Source organism: Marmota flaviventris, chromosome 19 (assembly GCF_047511675.1).
Source record: "Marmota flaviventris isolate mMarFla1 chromosome 19, mMarFla1.hap1, whole genome shotgun sequence".
In the NCBI taxonomy this organism is placed as follows: domain Eukaryota; kingdom Metazoa; phylum Chordata; class Mammalia; order Rodentia; family Sciuridae; genus Marmota; species Marmota flaviventris.
The window spans coordinates 35,230,111-35,247,368 of NC_092516.1; the positions used below are offsets into that span (position 1 = coordinate 35,230,111).

A 17,258-nucleotide genomic window follows, 5' to 3' on the forward strand; every position below is an offset into this window, starting at 1 on the left:
GTGGCTTAACCCACGTGAGCCTTAGTTTTCTAGGTTGTAAGATGAACTATATCTCCAACAGCATGAGTTTTGCAAACACCAACTGCACAGGAGGCGGCGGGCTACCTAGGGACGGAGGAGCCCATGTGGAATGCCCAGGGTGCCTCGTGAGCAGGAGTGGTTCAGTCCCTGGATCTTGCTCACTCTCCAGGCAAGAACAAAAACAAACAGAAACATGCAAGCTGCACAGCCGGCTGGTTTCAGTGGCTTTTAACTTTGCTTATCGAACAGTGGGTGATAACGGTGATGAACCGATAAGAACGTGTAAACACTGTGAGCTGTGGTGGGAAAACAGAGATCATTACTGGGTAGAATCAGGGCTGGATGCTCAGCAGAACAAGGGTTCAGGGCAAAACGGCAAGTTCAAATCCGTAAGAAAAATATGTTTCTTGTTATGAGTCTGAAATTCTCTGGCCTCAACCTCCTTTTTCTATTGAAACAGCCATTTTTAAAACCACTTAGTTGCTTAGGATGGCAGCTACCATCACCCTAGATCAGCTCATGCTTACCTCGAGGCTGTGGAAGGGAGAGTGCCCATCCCGACTGCTGTGGCTTATCCCCCCGGGAGTACATGGAATGGGAGCTTGATCCTCCATGTGGTGATGTTAGAAGATGGGACTTTTAAAAGATGAGGCTCATGGGTAGTCCTTAGGTCATTTAGAGGCATGCCCTTCAAGAAGACTGTGGGACCTCAGTCTCTTCTGCTTCCTTCCTCATCACATGATCTCTTGCTCCCACACGTGCTACCACCATTGCTGGTGCCTCAACTGATGGGGAGCCATGCCATTGGAATTTCAGCATCTGAAACTGAACTGAGTAAACCTCTCTTCTTTATAAAGTTAGGCTACCTCTGGTGTTTTGTGGCAGCAGTGTAAAATGAATGGATGTACCACACCTCTGCTACTCGGAGATCCTCCACCTGGAGTGTCCTGCCTTCCCACACCCGTCCATCTGCTCAGTCAGAACCTAGAGCTCCAGTAAGCTCTTCCCTGTGTGTCCTGGAGGCTCCTGTGATCAGAGCCACTTGATGAATCCTATACTGTTCCAGAGCTCTGTTCTTCTCATATGCAAATGAAAAGGCCAGGCTCCTACATACCTGCAGCGCCATGCCATGTACAGAGACTCATTGACCCCGAGTGGGTTATCTCTGGAATATCTGCACCATGCAAACACGGTGTTTCTTATTGGGCTGCACCAAACCACAGCCAGTCTCTAAGCACACAGACTGTGTGGAGGCTGGGCCCAGGTCAGGCTCCAGCCAGGATAATTTTAGGCAGCTATTGCCATGCAACAAGTTACTCCATTTGTATAATGAAGACAATAAACATTTGCTGCTTCAGTGTCTGTGTGTACAGCATAGTGGGTCCTCTGCTTCAGGGTCTCTGAAAAGGTATCAGCCTGGCAGTGTCTTTGAAGGAAAGGACCAGTGTACAAGCTCGCTTGTGTGATTGTTGGCAGGATTCTGTTCCCCAAGGCAGTTGGACGAAGGCTCAGTTTTCATGAGCTGTTGGCCAGAGGCCTCCCTGAGCTCCTTGCCAGGAAGGGTCTCCCATGGGGCATCTCACAGCATGGCAAGTGGTTCCATCCACAGGGAGGAGCAAGAAGCCTAGGCTCCTGTGACCGAATCCCAGCAGTGCCAGGTTCTGCTTCTTAGAAGCAGGTCACTGGTTAAACCCACGTCCAAGAACCAAGGTGAGATCATCGAGCTATGTTAGAAGTTGCCCATAAGGGGACACACGTTTATCTCTTCACACACTGTCGTATAGCTACTTAGAGCCTCCATAGGGTGTGCCCCAGATGGAACCAGTGCCCACCCTCTCCTGGGCAATTTCCTGGGTGGAGAGGGACCATGATGGCCGTACTTCCTCAGGAAGAAGCTCATGGGCTCATAGCCAGACATCTGGATCCACCTCTCCTTTGGGGCCCTGCGTGCAGGACTCGGCTTCATCTCACCTGGGTCATTTCATTTCAAAGCCCTTCAAGTTTGGTGACTTCCCCTCTTACACATATCAGGACAGAGGCTCAGAGAGACCCAACAAAGTACTTGGAATCACACAGTCAGCGAGTGGGAAATCATCACCTACTCTTGACCCCAAAAGTCCTGGAGAATTCTGGAAAGAAGGGGGCTCCAGGTTGACAGAAGGGTGATCCGTGTCCATCATGTCTGTTACAGGTTTATAAAATATGATTTTTTTTACTTGGAATCATCCATTGTAAGCTTTTTAAAAATTACCAATGATGCCAACTAAAGCCCTCAAAACAACCCAAAGTCCCTGGAGGGCAGGGCTGTGGACAGTTGGCCCATCTAGGGCAGCAGGCTTTCCAGGCCCTGTGAGGATGACGGTGATTTGGACACCCTCGTCCTTGGGCTCCTGCGCTCATCCTGGTACCTGGCTTTGCGTTTCCTGGCTCCCTGACAAGCCTGCCAGTCCCCAGGGGCTCACTTTGCTGCCTTGAGTCTCGCTCTCTGTCACCAGCTCTGACTTGTCCCCAACCAGTTGAAGCAGTATGTTTCATTAAACTTCCTCTAAGTGTGGAGAAGGCTCCAGAGGCAACATACCTACCTGGAGTGTGCCTCCAGGTGTCCCAGCTTAGGGGGACAGATGTGTTGGCAAAGTTAGCCGAGAAGGTAAATTAGATTAGAGAATTCTGTTTCTTATTTATTTCAACGGGGAGTCAGAGAGAGTATTTGACCAGGAAAATGTTGATGCAATTAAAGTAAATTGATGAATGTAGAATTTAAAAGTAATATTATTTCATTATGGTAAAACATTAACAACGATCCTCAAATTATTCCATTAAAAACCTGCTCTACCCAAATCATAAAGCACTGGATTACAAAAACTGAAAGTAGAAACCTACCACAGACCATCACAGTCCAACATGGCTCTAGCAAAAGCAGGTTCCCAGCATGACTGAGGGGGATTTGACGAGAGCAGGAAACCCCCACATGGCTGACATAGCCCTAGTAATAGTGATTGCCTGCATGACCCTAACAATAGTGAATGCCCAGCGTGGCCTGGGGTGTCCCTAGCAATAGTGGTATTTGGTGAGGCTCATGGTAGCCCTAGCAGTAGTTGGTGCCCCACTGGCCTCGGGAGGCCCTAGTGACAGGAAGATCATCTGCCTTCTGTGAGCGCAACAGACATCCTGCTTTTAATTGATGCTCATTCCTTCCATACCCTCCTCTGACAGTACCCTCACTCTCTTGGCCATAGTCCCCTGTTAAATCCTCCCCGTTATTTAAGAGTCAGCCTGATGTTCTGTCCTCCAGGAAACACCCACATCCCCAGCTTGAAGCGCTTGGAACCTCTGTTCACATCCATCTTACATTGTGGCTACTGCCATGTTTCTCTCCTGTTAAACTGTCTTCTACATCTCTGTGTCCACCCACCTGTCAGCCCTGAGCCAAGGGTCTAGTGAATATTCAGGAAGTTTCCAGCATAGCTGAGCCCTGGAAATCAGGAACCTGACTCTCAGAGGTTCCAGCCCCATGCTACGTTCACTGCCATGTTGCCTGCCCTTTAAGGCGTAACCAGTCTCTGCTTCCTCTTCTCCTCAAAACTCAGGTGGAGGTCTTGGCCATATGAGGCCAGCCATCTTGAGATAGGAAAAGGGGGCAAGCAGCATGCCACATACCCTCCAGAAGCTTCTGCTAGGAGGCGGTGCTGTCGCAGCTGCCGGGGTTCCACTACTGCTCCCATAGCATTGGTCAACTGGGTGGGAGGAGGGTGAGCAGACCACCTCCAGGAGAGGCCACCGCAAACTCCACCCACACCACTGTCCTCAGGTCAGATGGATGGCCCTCCATCCCGGGGCAGTGAGCATTTTGAATGAGGGAGGAAAGAACCGAATGAATGAGCCTCCTTATTGCTGCGGTTACTCCCTATAACTTTGAACATTGCTCTTGCTCTCCTGAGCCTCCTTGGCTTTGCCAAAGTCCACCTCCTGATCCTCAGGGGTCCACTTCAAGACCTCAGTGGAGGCCCGAATCCTCCAGGAATACTGAGCCTGTAGGTAGTCCTGCTTTCCTCTATCCATACCGACCTACGATAAAGTCTGATTTATAAGTGAGGTATTACATGAGATTAACAGCAATAACTAACAGTGAGCTAGAACAGTTAGGAGAACATACTGCAATAAAAGTTATGTGGATGTGGTCTCTCTTTCTCTCTGGAATTTTCCATTTAATGTTTTCAGGCCATGGTTGATCATAGGTAATGGAAACCCCAGGAAGTGAAATGTAGGTGAGGGGGGTGGCTGTAGAACTTTCTTACTTCTCCTTTCTGTGGTGGTAGCACAGCGGTGCCCATCCTGCCACCCACCTGAACACCTGAGGCGAGGCTGCAGTGCAAGGCTCTGTGCGTGACCCAGCTTACCCCAGGGCCAGTGGGACACAGATGCAGGGGCAAGAGACAAGCTCTTTGCTTACCAGCAAGTGAAGACTGCTTCAGGGAAAACCTTGTGCTTTGGGGGTTACTTGCTGATAGAGCTGAAGGTGACAGTTCCAGACGTTGCCCTAGCACCCTGGGAGGCTCCCCTTCCCAGCACAGGCGGCAGGACCAGAGAGAGCCGTGCCACATCCTGGCTCAGCCTACAGCACCCAAGTTTTCAGGGCCTTTCGAAGTAAACAGCCAGAATTCCAGAAAATTCTGGAAGCCTCTGGAAATTTCATTAGAGGTATCAGATGCAAGATGCCTCTGAAAGTCCCTGAATGCTCTCTGTCTTTGCCTTGATGAAGTCCCTCTCCAAGGTTATGCCAGTGCCGTGGCAAGGATGCAGGAGCCAACCCACCAAGGGTGGGAGCAACACAGCTCTGTCATGGCACCATCCTCCTCTGCATGAGGCATGCAGGACAGGTCTCAGCTTTGCACCACAACCTTTCTGTGCCACCTTTAAGTGCTATGTGGGGGCAATCTACAAATCAACAATTTCCGGGTGTTCTGGCCAAAAACACTTTTGAAAAACAATTTCATGCATTAAAAAAAAAAATTCCGGCTGATATTTGTGGCTTCTTATGCTGCAAATGTTCCAGTGGGAGAACAAAAAGAAACTGACTGAACTGTGGCACCATTGGCTCCCAGTTGCATACACTGAACAGGCAAGGCTTGCATTCGGGACTGGGAACAGCAGGACCTTCCTGAAAGTCAAGTTCTCCTGTCGAGCTGGCAGCTCAGCAGCTTTCAGGAGCCAGAAAAAATAAGTCCCCAAACTGACAGGCTTTGCTCTGTGTTTACATTTATTTCTCTCTTCCCTGCTTGTGTAATCAATAAAAAAGTCTTTGTTACCTGCAGTATTTTTATGGAACAAGAGCCCTGTGCTTCAGCATAGCTGGCAGCTGCACAGAAGCATGTCAATTGCCCAAGATGCACCAGGGGCCCTAGTCCAGTGCGTCAGCCCTAGCCAGGAGGCACGCGGGCCCCAGGCACTGGGGCTGCCTGGAGCTCACGGGATCCTACCAGTTCCTGCTGATAGACATCCTAGTCCAGGGCTGTTGGGACTCTGGATTTAGCGAAGTCCGTGGAAAGAAAACCTTGGGGTGTTTCGCGGGGGAGTCCTAACCCACCACCAGGGTAATGGCCGTGCTCAATTTTGCCTTTCACATTTTAATTGTACAACAGTAATTTTGCAATAGAGTTGCCGATGGCAAACATGCAAAAGACATTAACTTTATTTATGTTTTGGATTATTAATGTGGCTGTTAAAATTCCTCCAGTTAGTTTTGATTGAATTGTTTTTTTGTGTGATTCTGTTGTTTAATGGAGCGGTAAATAAGAATTTCTGATAATGAGGCTGAGCATCTGTCACAACAACCTGGTGTGGGTTATTAACATTTCCATTAACGGCAGGGTGGGCAGTGATAATATGGAAACCACACAGTTAGAACAAAATAAATAGTTGGTGTCAGGCTGAGCGGGTGTTAATTACTATTTTATTCTACATTGGGGGGAGAGAGCAGAAAGTGGGGAGGGGGACCTGGGAAGGGGTGATTGATGAGGTCATTCTCTCCCCGGAAGGCTTCTCCAGAGCCCAGGTGCCCAGACATCTCGGACAGTGACTGTTTTGTTGTCTCTTTATGGCCTATAAGCAGTCCTGAATCAAAAGGCAGCTATGTTTTGGGTCTGCAGGTCAAGGCCATAGGAAGTGAGGTGGGGGAGCTTGGCCTTCCAGAGCTGGGAACCCAGTATAACTCCACACAGCTCCTCAGGGTCCAGCACGGCCCAGATTCCTACCCGGAGTGCCCAGATGGGAGAAGGGAGTAAGTCCTAGGAGGAGGCAGTGAACAGACCATCATGAGAAAGTACTCTGCATGGAATTCAGAAATGGTGTGAAGCCAGCAAAATATAGAAAGACTAGGAATGTTCCAGAATGTGCATGTGCTCTGTGCATTGTTCACAACTCCCTAATGGTTGCATTAGAGGTGCAACCATGCTGTCCCCCATAGAAATCTCATCTTTCTCTCTCTCTTTCTTTCTTTCTTTATTATTTCTTACATACATCACAATAGAGGAGTGTATTACATTCATAATTTTTTGCATTGCAATTCTTAATACACCTTTATACCACAATTTATCAAATTTCTGTATATAAGGTATGTTCTCATCTTCTGCATACTATGTGCACTGAGGGGGTACCCCAAGGAGACCCTCCCATGGGAAAGAGGGGGAAAGGGGCAATGACTTGGTGCTTAGAACTTGCAAATTTCAAGAGCCTCAGAGAGCAATGTGGAGCCACATTCCCAGGAAGCTGGTCCCATCAGCCTGGAGGAGCACCTCTGTGTGTCCAAACTCTTCTGGTCTAGGATAGACTTCACACTGGGCCACCTGTATTTGCAACGGCAATACAAATATCTTTTTTTCCCCTAAAACCTCTTCAAAAATCAGCATTTCCCCCAATGAGGAATGTCAGCAGTGCCTGTGGCTCCCTTGCTCTCAGAGCCATAGGCATCTCTGGCCACACTCCAGGTGCTACTGGAATCAAACCACTCCTGAGCATTATCCCAGAACCCATGGATTCCTATATCCTATGTTTATTTTCAAATCCTCAGTAACTCTATCTCAGTGAGATCAGTCTTCTTTGTAATTTTGTATGTGTTACTTTATGCCTTTAAGTATGTTTTTCTGGAAGGGTTTGCAGCATCCCCTGGCATGAAAGGACTAGGAACTAACTTCAGAGGCAGGAGCCTGGAGCTGGGATGTGACTGTACCCTAGGTCTCCCAAGCCAGAGCAATGTCCCGACAGAATCTCCCATGCTGCCATCATGGAATTAGGGCTTGCATGAGTCCTGGGGGGTAGGGGGGCTCAGCTTCTGAAGGAATGTGCTAGGTACCATCATGTGCTATTCTTTCCTCAGCTCCAGCGATGGCCCCGCAGAACATCCAGGTCACCCCGCTCACGGCCAGCCAGCTGGAGGTCATGTGGGACCCACCGCCCCCAGAAAGCCAGAATGGGAACATCCAGGGTTACAAGGCAAGCTCTCACGCATGGGTTGGCTCTTTTTTCCAGCTCACTTGTTGGCGGTATGAGGCCCCAGGGCTTCAGCTGGAATCCTGCTCCTCCCCAGGGCTGTGCCCTCAGCTCACTGGGTCCTGCTGTTTTCTCAGTGGCAAATACACAGCAGGCGGGAAGCTGCTGCCTTGAGCATCTGGAACAGGCCTGGCTGGACCACGGCCTGGGATCAAAGCTGCCTGGGGTGGGAAGTGGGCCTACTGCTGCTTTGTGACTACAAGGTGGGGGGTTCCTTGGCTTATCCAAAGGTGGCCTGGGTTTGTCCCTCCTCCAGCCTCTGTGGCCTGCCCAGAGAACCCAACTTCTTCCTGAGCCCACTCTGGAGCCACCAGCGGATTTGCTGACAGTGACAGGAAATGAGGTGTCCTCAAAATAGCAGGTTCTCCATCCCTCAGTGCACTCAATCACTATGGGACATTGAGTAAGTCCCTCAGTTCAGTAGGTCTGGGCATGGCCTGAGAATGACATTTCTAACAAGTTCCCAAGTGGCATGGATTTGGGGAACCTCACTTTGAGAACCACATAATGAGGTCCAAGTCATCATTAGCTAAATGTTTCAGAGATGGAGGAAAAGAAAAGACAGCATCCTGTTCCACCATAAGCCCCGGGGGCAAGGGGTGGGTTACACAGAGTCAGTTTGCCCAGGGCACCTTGAGCTCTTGGCTGCTAAGGTCTCATCTGCTAGGAGAGCTTGGGACCCCTGGACAGCTGTGAAAACCGTTCAGAAGAAAAAAAAAGAAAACCCTGTTCTGTTCCCTGAAAATGCCCCATCCTTCTCTAGAATTAATTTCCTTGTCTGGCCTGCTGGAGCCCCAGTTGATCAGTTACCAGATTCTATGGTTTAGCCTGCCCTGATGCCTATTGGACCAATTAAATGTCCATTTAAAAATGATTCTTGTAGGTGTTTTATGAAAATTAATACCTTCCTCCCTGGCAGGGCTGTTACAATGATTAATGAGGCAATGGCAAGTCCTGTGAGCTCGGAGGCAAGGTGCTATTTATGTATGTCCAAAATATGTTTTCTCATTTCCTTAATGATAAAGACATTGAACTTGGATATTGATCTCAAGTTAGCAAGGCCTGTGTGAGTGAAGGATCCTCTTTGGTCAGCTTTGCAAGTAGATGTGTCTTGCAGGTAGAAATCAGTGGTGCTCACGTGTCAGGACCTGCTTCAGCAGAGATGTGACTTGTGCACGTGCAAGGTGGGATCCTGGCCCTGGGCTCCCACTGCCCCCTGCATCCTCTGTGCCGCTCTTGCACAAGGTGTAGTGCTCATAGGGCCTGGCTCAGGCTTAGTTCTTCAGAGCCAGGGTGGATCTTCTGGCCTGTGTTGTCTTTGGGCAGCCCAGCTGGCACTGGCTGGGGCAGTGGTTCCTGGCCAGCTGTCTAGGGAAGTAATTCTGGCAACCAATTCAAACTTTTATGCTTGGGCATCAAGTTCACCTAGGAGCACATCAAAGCTAGCTGAGAAGAAGTGGAACCCAGGAGAGGTACAGGGTTTTACCCCAGTTCTAAGTCCAACATGGCTCTACTTCCTGGGGTTTTTTTAGTGTTTTAATGTCCAAAGTATTTTTTCACATTGATCAAAAAATTAGATCTCAATTTTGAACAAAATGTGGTCACATGGAAGAGTTTGAGGGCTCATTATTTCCATAGGTTGGAGCAGGAGGTAGACTGTCTCCAAAAGACTGAAGAGCCCAGCAGAGGCCTTGGTACAGGCCCCAGCAGGGCAAGCTTTATAATCTAGGCACCAACAGGAGACTGAAGGAAAGAACCCCTCCTACCCTGAGACCCCATCTTGAAAGGTTTGAGTAGGCAGCGCTCACTGTCTAGATGAGCAACTCAGAAACACCAAACTTTGCCCAATGACATCAGCAGCCAGAGACCTTCACCTGCCCATAGTCACCCCTGGTCCCTTGGGGGAAGATGCCCCATCCTGCAGGACTCTTCCCAGGACGCAGGCCCAGCCTCAGGAGCTGATCCTACATGCAGCTTCCTCACGCCCCCGCCTTTCCCGGTGTCCTTTCTAACAGATCTACTACTGGGAGTCAGACAGGCGGAACGAAACAGAGAAAATGAAGGTCCTGTTCCTCCCCGAGCCCACGGTGAAGCTGAAGAACCTGACCAGCCACACCAAGTATATGGTCAGCATCTCCGCCTTCAACGCTGCTGGCGACGGGCCCAAGAGTGACCCTCGGCAGGGGCGCACCCATCAGGCTGGTAAGTGGGCCGTTTCCTCTCTGCAGGCCTCAGTCACCAACCTGTGTCACTTCCCTGGTGGCTCTGGAGACCCCCAGGCAGAATAAACCACCCTTTCCTTTGGTTTCACAGCTCTTTGCTCTGCCTTTCCTGTCACTGGTGTCACCTTGTGTAGTAGGAATTTGAAGCGACAGGACTTGGTTCCTGGTAGCTGGCCTCGCCTGGTCCATGGTGGCACTAAGCCACAGTTAATAGTGGAGCAACGCGTGTTCCCTCCTGAGCCCTGAGGGTGGCAGGGAAGGAAGGGCTTTGCCCTCAGTCTAGCCTCATTTCTGACCTACAGGCCACACGGCATTGCCTGTGGAAACTTCTCATTGGAGCCACCCCCTTTGTGTGGACCCCTGGGGCCGAGCTTCTTGTGCATCAAAGCCAGGCTCCAAGTCTAGGTCTCCCTGGTTTTGGGTCCATAGAGCACCCCTGGAGTAGCTTGGTAGCTGCCTCTCAGCACAGGTGCATAGACAGGGTCCACGCTGACAAGGCTGTCCTTAAGGCCTCGCCCCATGTAGAGGGTACAGTGTATGGCTAGCAGGCCACTTCCCTAGCGAGTTTTGGCTTTTGGTGGTGGAAATCAAAGATACCCCCAAGAAATAGTGAACTAACATTAAGATCCAAAAATTTCTCAGAGACCCTTAATGAGACCCAGGAAGTCCAAGACCAGGAAAATGAGATTCGGGAACCTTTGGGGTACAAAGATGCAGGGCTTTGGGCTCCCTGACATTCTGTGGGTTCAGCCAATTAACACCCTATCCAAATGATCAACCCCTAATCAGGGGCCCCAGGCCCACATCCTGTGAGATTACTATGCCCAAGTTCAAGAGCTGCTTCCTTCTGCCCCCATCCAGCACCCAAGGAGGCCAGTTTTGAAATCTGAGATGGAAGGACATGAAAAGATTTGTAGGGCAGAAAGTAGAGGCTGGGGTTACCTTGGGACACCAGGACTTGGTAGTCATGGGACTGAAGGACCCAGAATGGGAGGGAAGAGGGATCTGCTGCTCCAGGAGGCCCTCTGAACAGCAGGGTGCTGGTGGAGGAGATGAAGCACCCACCCAGCCTGTCAGGCAGGGCCAGCCCCGTACATGTCCACCTGCATGCAGCCTAGTCAGAGATATGTGAGCAAACCCCCACCACCCTGGCCACACTCCTGGCCTCCCATGTCTGCCAGCAACTCCCCTGTCAGCCCAGCAGGGCCCACTGAGACCACAGTGTCCGGGGATTCAGATGGAGGCACGAGGGTATCCTGAATGGTCCCCAGGAAAAGGGAGAGGCCAGGTGGGGAGAGGCCATGTCCACTGCAGAACTCCCTCTCCCCAAAAGAGCAGGACAAGGACCTTGGGCTAGCAGTCGTGGGAAGTGGACCGTCTGCATTTCATTTTCTGTTTCCATCTGTTATTCATTTTTAGGCCTCTGTCAGTTCGCCTCTCAAGTTCCTTTGTGTTTCAACTCTGTCATTTTCTCTGCTCTTCTCGGGAGGGTCTGTGTTGCTGATTGATCCTAGGAAGTTCAGAGGTGATCAATGAGTCTCCTTTTCATCCTGTGGCATTTAGACTTTTACTGAGTTGAAAATAACACCTAATAACATTTTCTCTTCTTTGTGGAGGCTCAGACACATACGTGCGATCCATAAAGGTATTTTAGAGTCACTTTGTGCTCTGTTCTTCCAGCTCCTGGGGCCCCCAGCTTCTTGGCGTTCTCAGAAATAACCTCCACCACGCTCAACGTGTCCTGGGGAGAGCCGGTGGCAGCCAATGGTGTCCTGCAGGGCTATCGGGTGGTTTATGAGCCCTTGGCACCTGTCCAAGGTAAGATCAGGGGGAGCTGGGGAGGGTACCAGGTCTACCACCTGACCTTGCTTTCAGCCATGGAGTCTTCCAGAAGCTCAGAAAGGGAAGGAAAGGCTAATCTGAGATAGGCTCCAAGTTCAGAGTCCAATGTGATGATTTCCCTATGGAACCATGTTATATGCTCCCTTAACTAGTCTCCAAACCCCATGACGGTTCTATCTTATTCCTCCTGAGAGCTGAGTCCCTGTGGTGGCCCATAGAGACCACCCCAAGCTCCACCTGGAACCCCGTTGGCAGTGTTGGCCCTTTGGATATCATGCGCATCCTAGAAGAGACATTGAGAGTCCAGGGTCCCAGGGTAGTGCTCTGGTGCTCCCTGTCATTCTTTTGTGTCTCAACAAACATTCATCAAGTACCTGCAGTGTCTCCAACACTGTTCTGAATGCTGGAGTCCATGGGCCCAGGAAAGCAAGTGTCTTGACTCAGACCCTTGTCTTGCATTGAGATCCTTGTTTTCCTGAGTCTGTTGCCGAAAACTCAGTCCTTGTCCCCAATACCAATCCAATACCAAGGACACAGTTTAGAGAAAAAGGAAGAAAAAAGGTTTAGTGCTTTGTTAGCAAAGGAGAAACACAGGACACTCTTGTCCCAAAGGCTATGATTCTGCCCATCTGCAGGAACAGGGTGCTGTTAAAGAGGTGACTAAAAGGCTGCCTTCCTGTGTTCTCTGCTTGAGTTGTAATTCACTTGTTAATTTGGGAGATAGTCATTTCTGAGATCTTCTGGTGAAAAAGATCACAAACACCATCCCCAAAGTCTGGATGACTTTGTTCCTATGGTGGGTGTGTACTCAAGGACAGATAAATCTGCCTAGGATGGGGAAGAAAGTTAATCCTGTTTCCCCTGAGATCAGGGAGGGGGAGAGATTAGGAGGGAGCAGGGAGAGCGGAAGAGAAAAAAACATGTCCATTTTAAAAATAAGTTGCAATGGCAGAGAAGCAAAAGTCATATTCAAAACATAAAGTGCACCACGGCTACAAGTCCAGCAAGTTTATATTCCAGGCGTACAGAGGCAACTTGCAAATAATTAAACCAACAAGCAAAACTGAGATGGTAATTGATGCTGTGAGGTAAAGAAGCCAGGAGCACATGAGGATGTTGCATGTCAAGAAGGACCTGGGCACACACGTCTGAGGTGAACCTTCCTACAGAGGACTCACAGACCCTGGGGGAGACAGGGCTTAGTGTCCTGCGTGACCTGGGCTGAATGAGGGAACATGTGGCAGGCCAGAGCTGGTTGAGAAGGTCTGGATTTTCCTAGGGAATGTGCTGTAGTTTGGATCTAGAATGTTCCCCCAAAGGCTCATGTGTTGGGTTCTTAGTGCAGCAGTGTTCAGAGGTGGGGCTTCTGGGAAGAGATTGAGTCATGAGAGTTCTGATCTCATCAGTGGATTAATCCATTGATGATTCATAGCTGAATGGATTATTGGGGGAGGGGGTGGTAGAAATTAAGAGGTGGGGTCTAGGTGAAAGGACTAAGTCTTTGGGGATGTGCCCTTGAGGACTATCTTTTATCCCTTGCCCCTTCCTCCTCCCCCATTTTTCTGCTTCCTGACTGCCACGAGATAAGCAGCTTTGCTCCTCCCCACCTTCCCCACCATGATGGTCTTTCTCGCTACAAGTCCACAGCGATGGAGCCAAGCACCTGCAGACTGAAATCTCCCAACCATAGACCAAAATAAACCTTTCCTCTTTAAGTTTTATCTCAGGTGTTTTGTCACAGTGATAGAAAACTGACTAACACAGAAGGAAATGGAGCAAGAGGACCTGAGTGACACAAGGCCCAGATCCCCCCGGCTAAATACTGCAGTCTAAATACCACAGGATGAAAAGAGGATTATTGATCACCCCAGAACTTCCCGGATCAATCAGAAGCAGACCCTCTGGATAGTGAGGAGGGAGTGTTTGAACACAGAGGAGCTTGGGAGAAGAAATGACAAAGCTCAAAAATGAATAGGTGGAAACAGAAGATGGTGGGCAGACGGCTTTGGGGAGAGTAGGTTGCAGGGACCCCACAGGAGCTCCGCAGTGGAAGAGCAGGCAGGGGCTGTGGCAGAGCCCACGAGAGCCTGGAGGAGACAGATGATGGAGGGAAAGGTGAGCGGCGGTGGGTTAGGGCTGTGTTTTGAAGGAGACATAGATTGCCCTTGGATTGGAGGCAAGGACAGGAGCTGGGAGTGAGTGGTAGGCTCTCACTCCATGGCGGTCACTCCTGTTCCTACACTGATAAAGCGAGACCTGCCTCTGGTATCTTCTCGGCCATCTCCTTCATCTACTAGATGACTGATGTGTACACGTCCACTGAGGGCCCATGACATTTCTCTCACCTCAGAGTCAAGCCCAGCTGTCTTTGCCCAGTGGCCCAGGGCAGGTTCCCCTGGTAATATATACAGACAGACTGTAAAAATTATAGATTATTGAATGTCTAGGAGAAAAAATATAACCAGCATATCAAATAATATTGGCTCTCCATTTAAAGCAGTGATAAAAGTTTCCTTTTGAAATAAGCACATTCAGATAAAACAGGGACTTGATTTGAAGGAGGACATTTAAGCACTAGATTTTATTTCATCGAAAATAAGATGCCATTGATGTAAGATTCATAGTTATTTTATTACATGCTAAGAAAGAAAAAATACTCCTAATAAACTATAGCCCAATACTTGTGTGTCATCTATTCTAAGCTGCATCCCAGAGATGTGAAAATGTGAGAAAGAAAAACAAAATGTATCTGAGATCATCGCTGTGTCTGACAGTGATGTGAACACAGCGGAGGCGATCAGGAACGTGGTTCTGAAAGTACAAAGAGAGCCCCAGAAGGACGTGGACTTGGCATGGTCCCTGCTCAGTGTGTTCTTTCCACAACGCAGCACCCGTCTGGGAACATGGTGGCCTTGGTGTGGCCATCTTCAAGGACCCAGTGGCAGATGTCCAGGAGGGGACCTGCCCATCATTCCTGTGTACTCTGCAGGGAGAAGTAGCAGAGAATTTCCATGTTGCTTGGCAGTGTTTTCTTTCCCTGACACACCTCTGCACACACAGGCGCACACACGCACGCACGGTGTGTACATTGGTTCACGTGCACAAGGAGCCCAAGTTACAAATACTTTTCCGAGGATATCATCAAAATAATGAGAAATGATTGTCAAAACCTCATGATTCTAATTGAGTCCTTCCTTATCAAAAGAGCGTAAGTTCGCCATTCTTCCTGTCCTGTGTTGGCGGCCTTGCAGGGTCTCTAGAAAGCCCCTGGCATGCACACCTGGGCCGCAGCTCGTGGTCCGTAGCCCTCCAGGCAAGACGGGTCCCAGGATCATTCCTCAGTCAGAAATGCGGCACGGGGACTCGAAGCGCACTGTGTTCTTCTGGCTTCACTTCCACGCTGCCAAGATTGGTCCTGGTTTCTACACACTGTCCCCACCCCAACCTCCCAGGGAGGTGACCCCACATTGCCGATTCCCCTTGTATGACCAAGTTGCAGTTTCTCATTAATTTTCATAATTTTTGTCTTATCGGGAAAGTCGAAGGCATTCCAGAATGTGCTGTTGGGGGATTGCGCTCCTAGTGTGTGGCACATTGGTGGCTTGCCATGTTCCCCTGTAGAAATGCCCTGCAGGCTCACTCACAGCGTGGGTTGGTTTACTGAGCAGTCACTATGAACTGGGCACTGCGCCACATCCTTGCCATTCACCATCCATAAATCTTCATGACAACTCTACCCTGAGCTGCCGCCTGGATTCCCAATTCACAGACCAAGAAACTGAGCCCAGAACCCTTGGTTTGTTTGCCCCAAACCTGAATTTCGAGGATGATGAGGAAGGTGGGATCTGACACGAGAGCCCAGCTCTAGACAGCCTGTGATGGGGAGAAGATGCCAAGCGCTTGTGTTCCTGAAGGCGAGCGTGACGGAGGGCGCCAGAGATGGAGCTCGGGGAGGGTGCACTCAATCATGTCACGTTCCAGACAATCTCAGCTACATGCCATGTGTGGGGTTGTCACTCCTCCGAGTGACAATGGGTAGGATAACTCAGTTACCACCATCTCGCCTCTTTTCACAAGTCATAGACCGTCCTTCTCGGGAATTATCTCGTCTGTTGACAAGGACTGGCTGGCTCCTAGGCCTGTCATCCTGGCTTTGGCCCTGAGGGCTTTGTGCTCCGAAGCTGGAGCCGGGAGGGACAGCTCTCTGGTGCTGTGGCTCCCCATCACTCCACAGGTTGCAAATGCGGGACTCTCAGCACAGACAGCTCAAGAACAAACCAGGATTCCCAGATTCGGAGCCACTGTAGCTTGGGCACAGTCCTGACTTCCTGATTCCTGTGTATCTACCACGGCTAACCCAGGGCCTAGCTGCCCATCCCTGAGAGTGGCAGGAAGGGTCCAGCCCCAGCTCTGTTGCAGGCAGCTCTGCCTCTAAGCAGCGACTCTTACCAAGTCAAAGGGCCCCGCCAGGCTCCTCCACTCCACAGGCCAGCCCAGCCCACAGCTGCTCCTGCTTCAGCCGGAGACTTCTCCTGGCTTTCCTGGCAGGCTGTGGACAGGCTGCTCTCTGGGAACAGAGCTCACCAACCCCTCCCAGCACCACCTGGTGGCCCTGTGCTCTTCAGGGGAAGCCCCCACCCCCACCCTGGTGCCAGCAGAGCTTCTAAGACTCAGTCACTCACCTGCCTGGGCTAGCAGTTCCTTCTAGGACCCTAGAGGAGCCAGTCCCAGGCCTGCCTGTGAACCACATCCTGCAGCCACGGGACACAGAAGATGGCAAGTGGGACTGAATCTGGCCTGCCATGAGTGCACCCTGTCCAGAGGCACATGCAGCAGCCACTCAGGAAGAGCCCTGAGGGCCAGGTGGGCCATGGGCAGGCAGCCCTGTTGTCACCTCGGCAGCACTGCCTACACTTCCTCGGGCCAGTGGACATCAGTGATCACGAGGCAGGCAGAGATCAGAGAGTCCGCTCGTGGGAAGCCCTCCGTCCTTCTGCTGCCCTGGGGACTCTGCAGCCATGCGGACGCGCCAGCGCTGGCCTGCCGAGAGAACTCTCGGTGTCTTCACTGCCTCAACTGATAGGATGTGGAGGAGACCACAGGGTATCAGCCGCCCCCAGCTGAAACTGACCTTGAGATCCAGACACAGACCCGTGCCCACCCGGATCAGCCAGCAGGAGCACAGCTAATTCCAATGGCGAGTTTTTAAGCCACTAGTTTGAGGCATGGTTTTACCCACAGTCATGTGTAAGAGGGACAGTGGACAAGGACTCCATAGATCACAAAGGTCCTATAAGTTAGTGTGCTCTTCAACGACAGAACCCATGTGGATCCTTCCCATGCGTTTGATGTGTCAGCCTCGGAGCAGACAGGGAAACTGAGCACTCCTCCGAGACCGAGGGCCTCGACCAGTGGCACAGGAGTAAGTGACAGACTGAGGACTCACTCCAAACCCCCAGCTCTCCGGATGCTCCTACTGACTGACTGCAGATTTCAGAGAGGACCAGCTCTTGGCAAAGCCTTGGAGCCAGAAACCCTTGTCCCCATGGCCCCTCTCTGCCCTCAGGCACGCTGGGCATTTTGACTACGGGGGCTGGAAAAGGCAGGATATAAGATGATGCTGTGATG

The 17,258-nt window shown here is 50.6% G+C and overlaps 1 protein-coding gene across 1 annotated transcript in view; it reads left to right on the forward strand.

The window, feature by feature from the left end:
• Window positions 1–17,258, forward strand: part of Sdk1 (sidekick cell adhesion molecule 1) — an 886,283-nt gene that overhangs the window by 827,396 nt on the left and 41,629 nt on the right. The window contains exons 36-38 of the mRNA XM_027956222.2: window positions 7,394–7,509; window positions 9,582–9,768; window positions 11,469–11,606. Coding sequence (XP_027812023.2) covers window positions 7,394–7,509; window positions 9,582–9,768; window positions 11,469–11,606 — 441 coding nt within the window. The remainder of the gene's footprint in view (window positions 1–7,393; window positions 7,510–9,581; window positions 9,769–11,468; window positions 11,607–17,258) is intronic.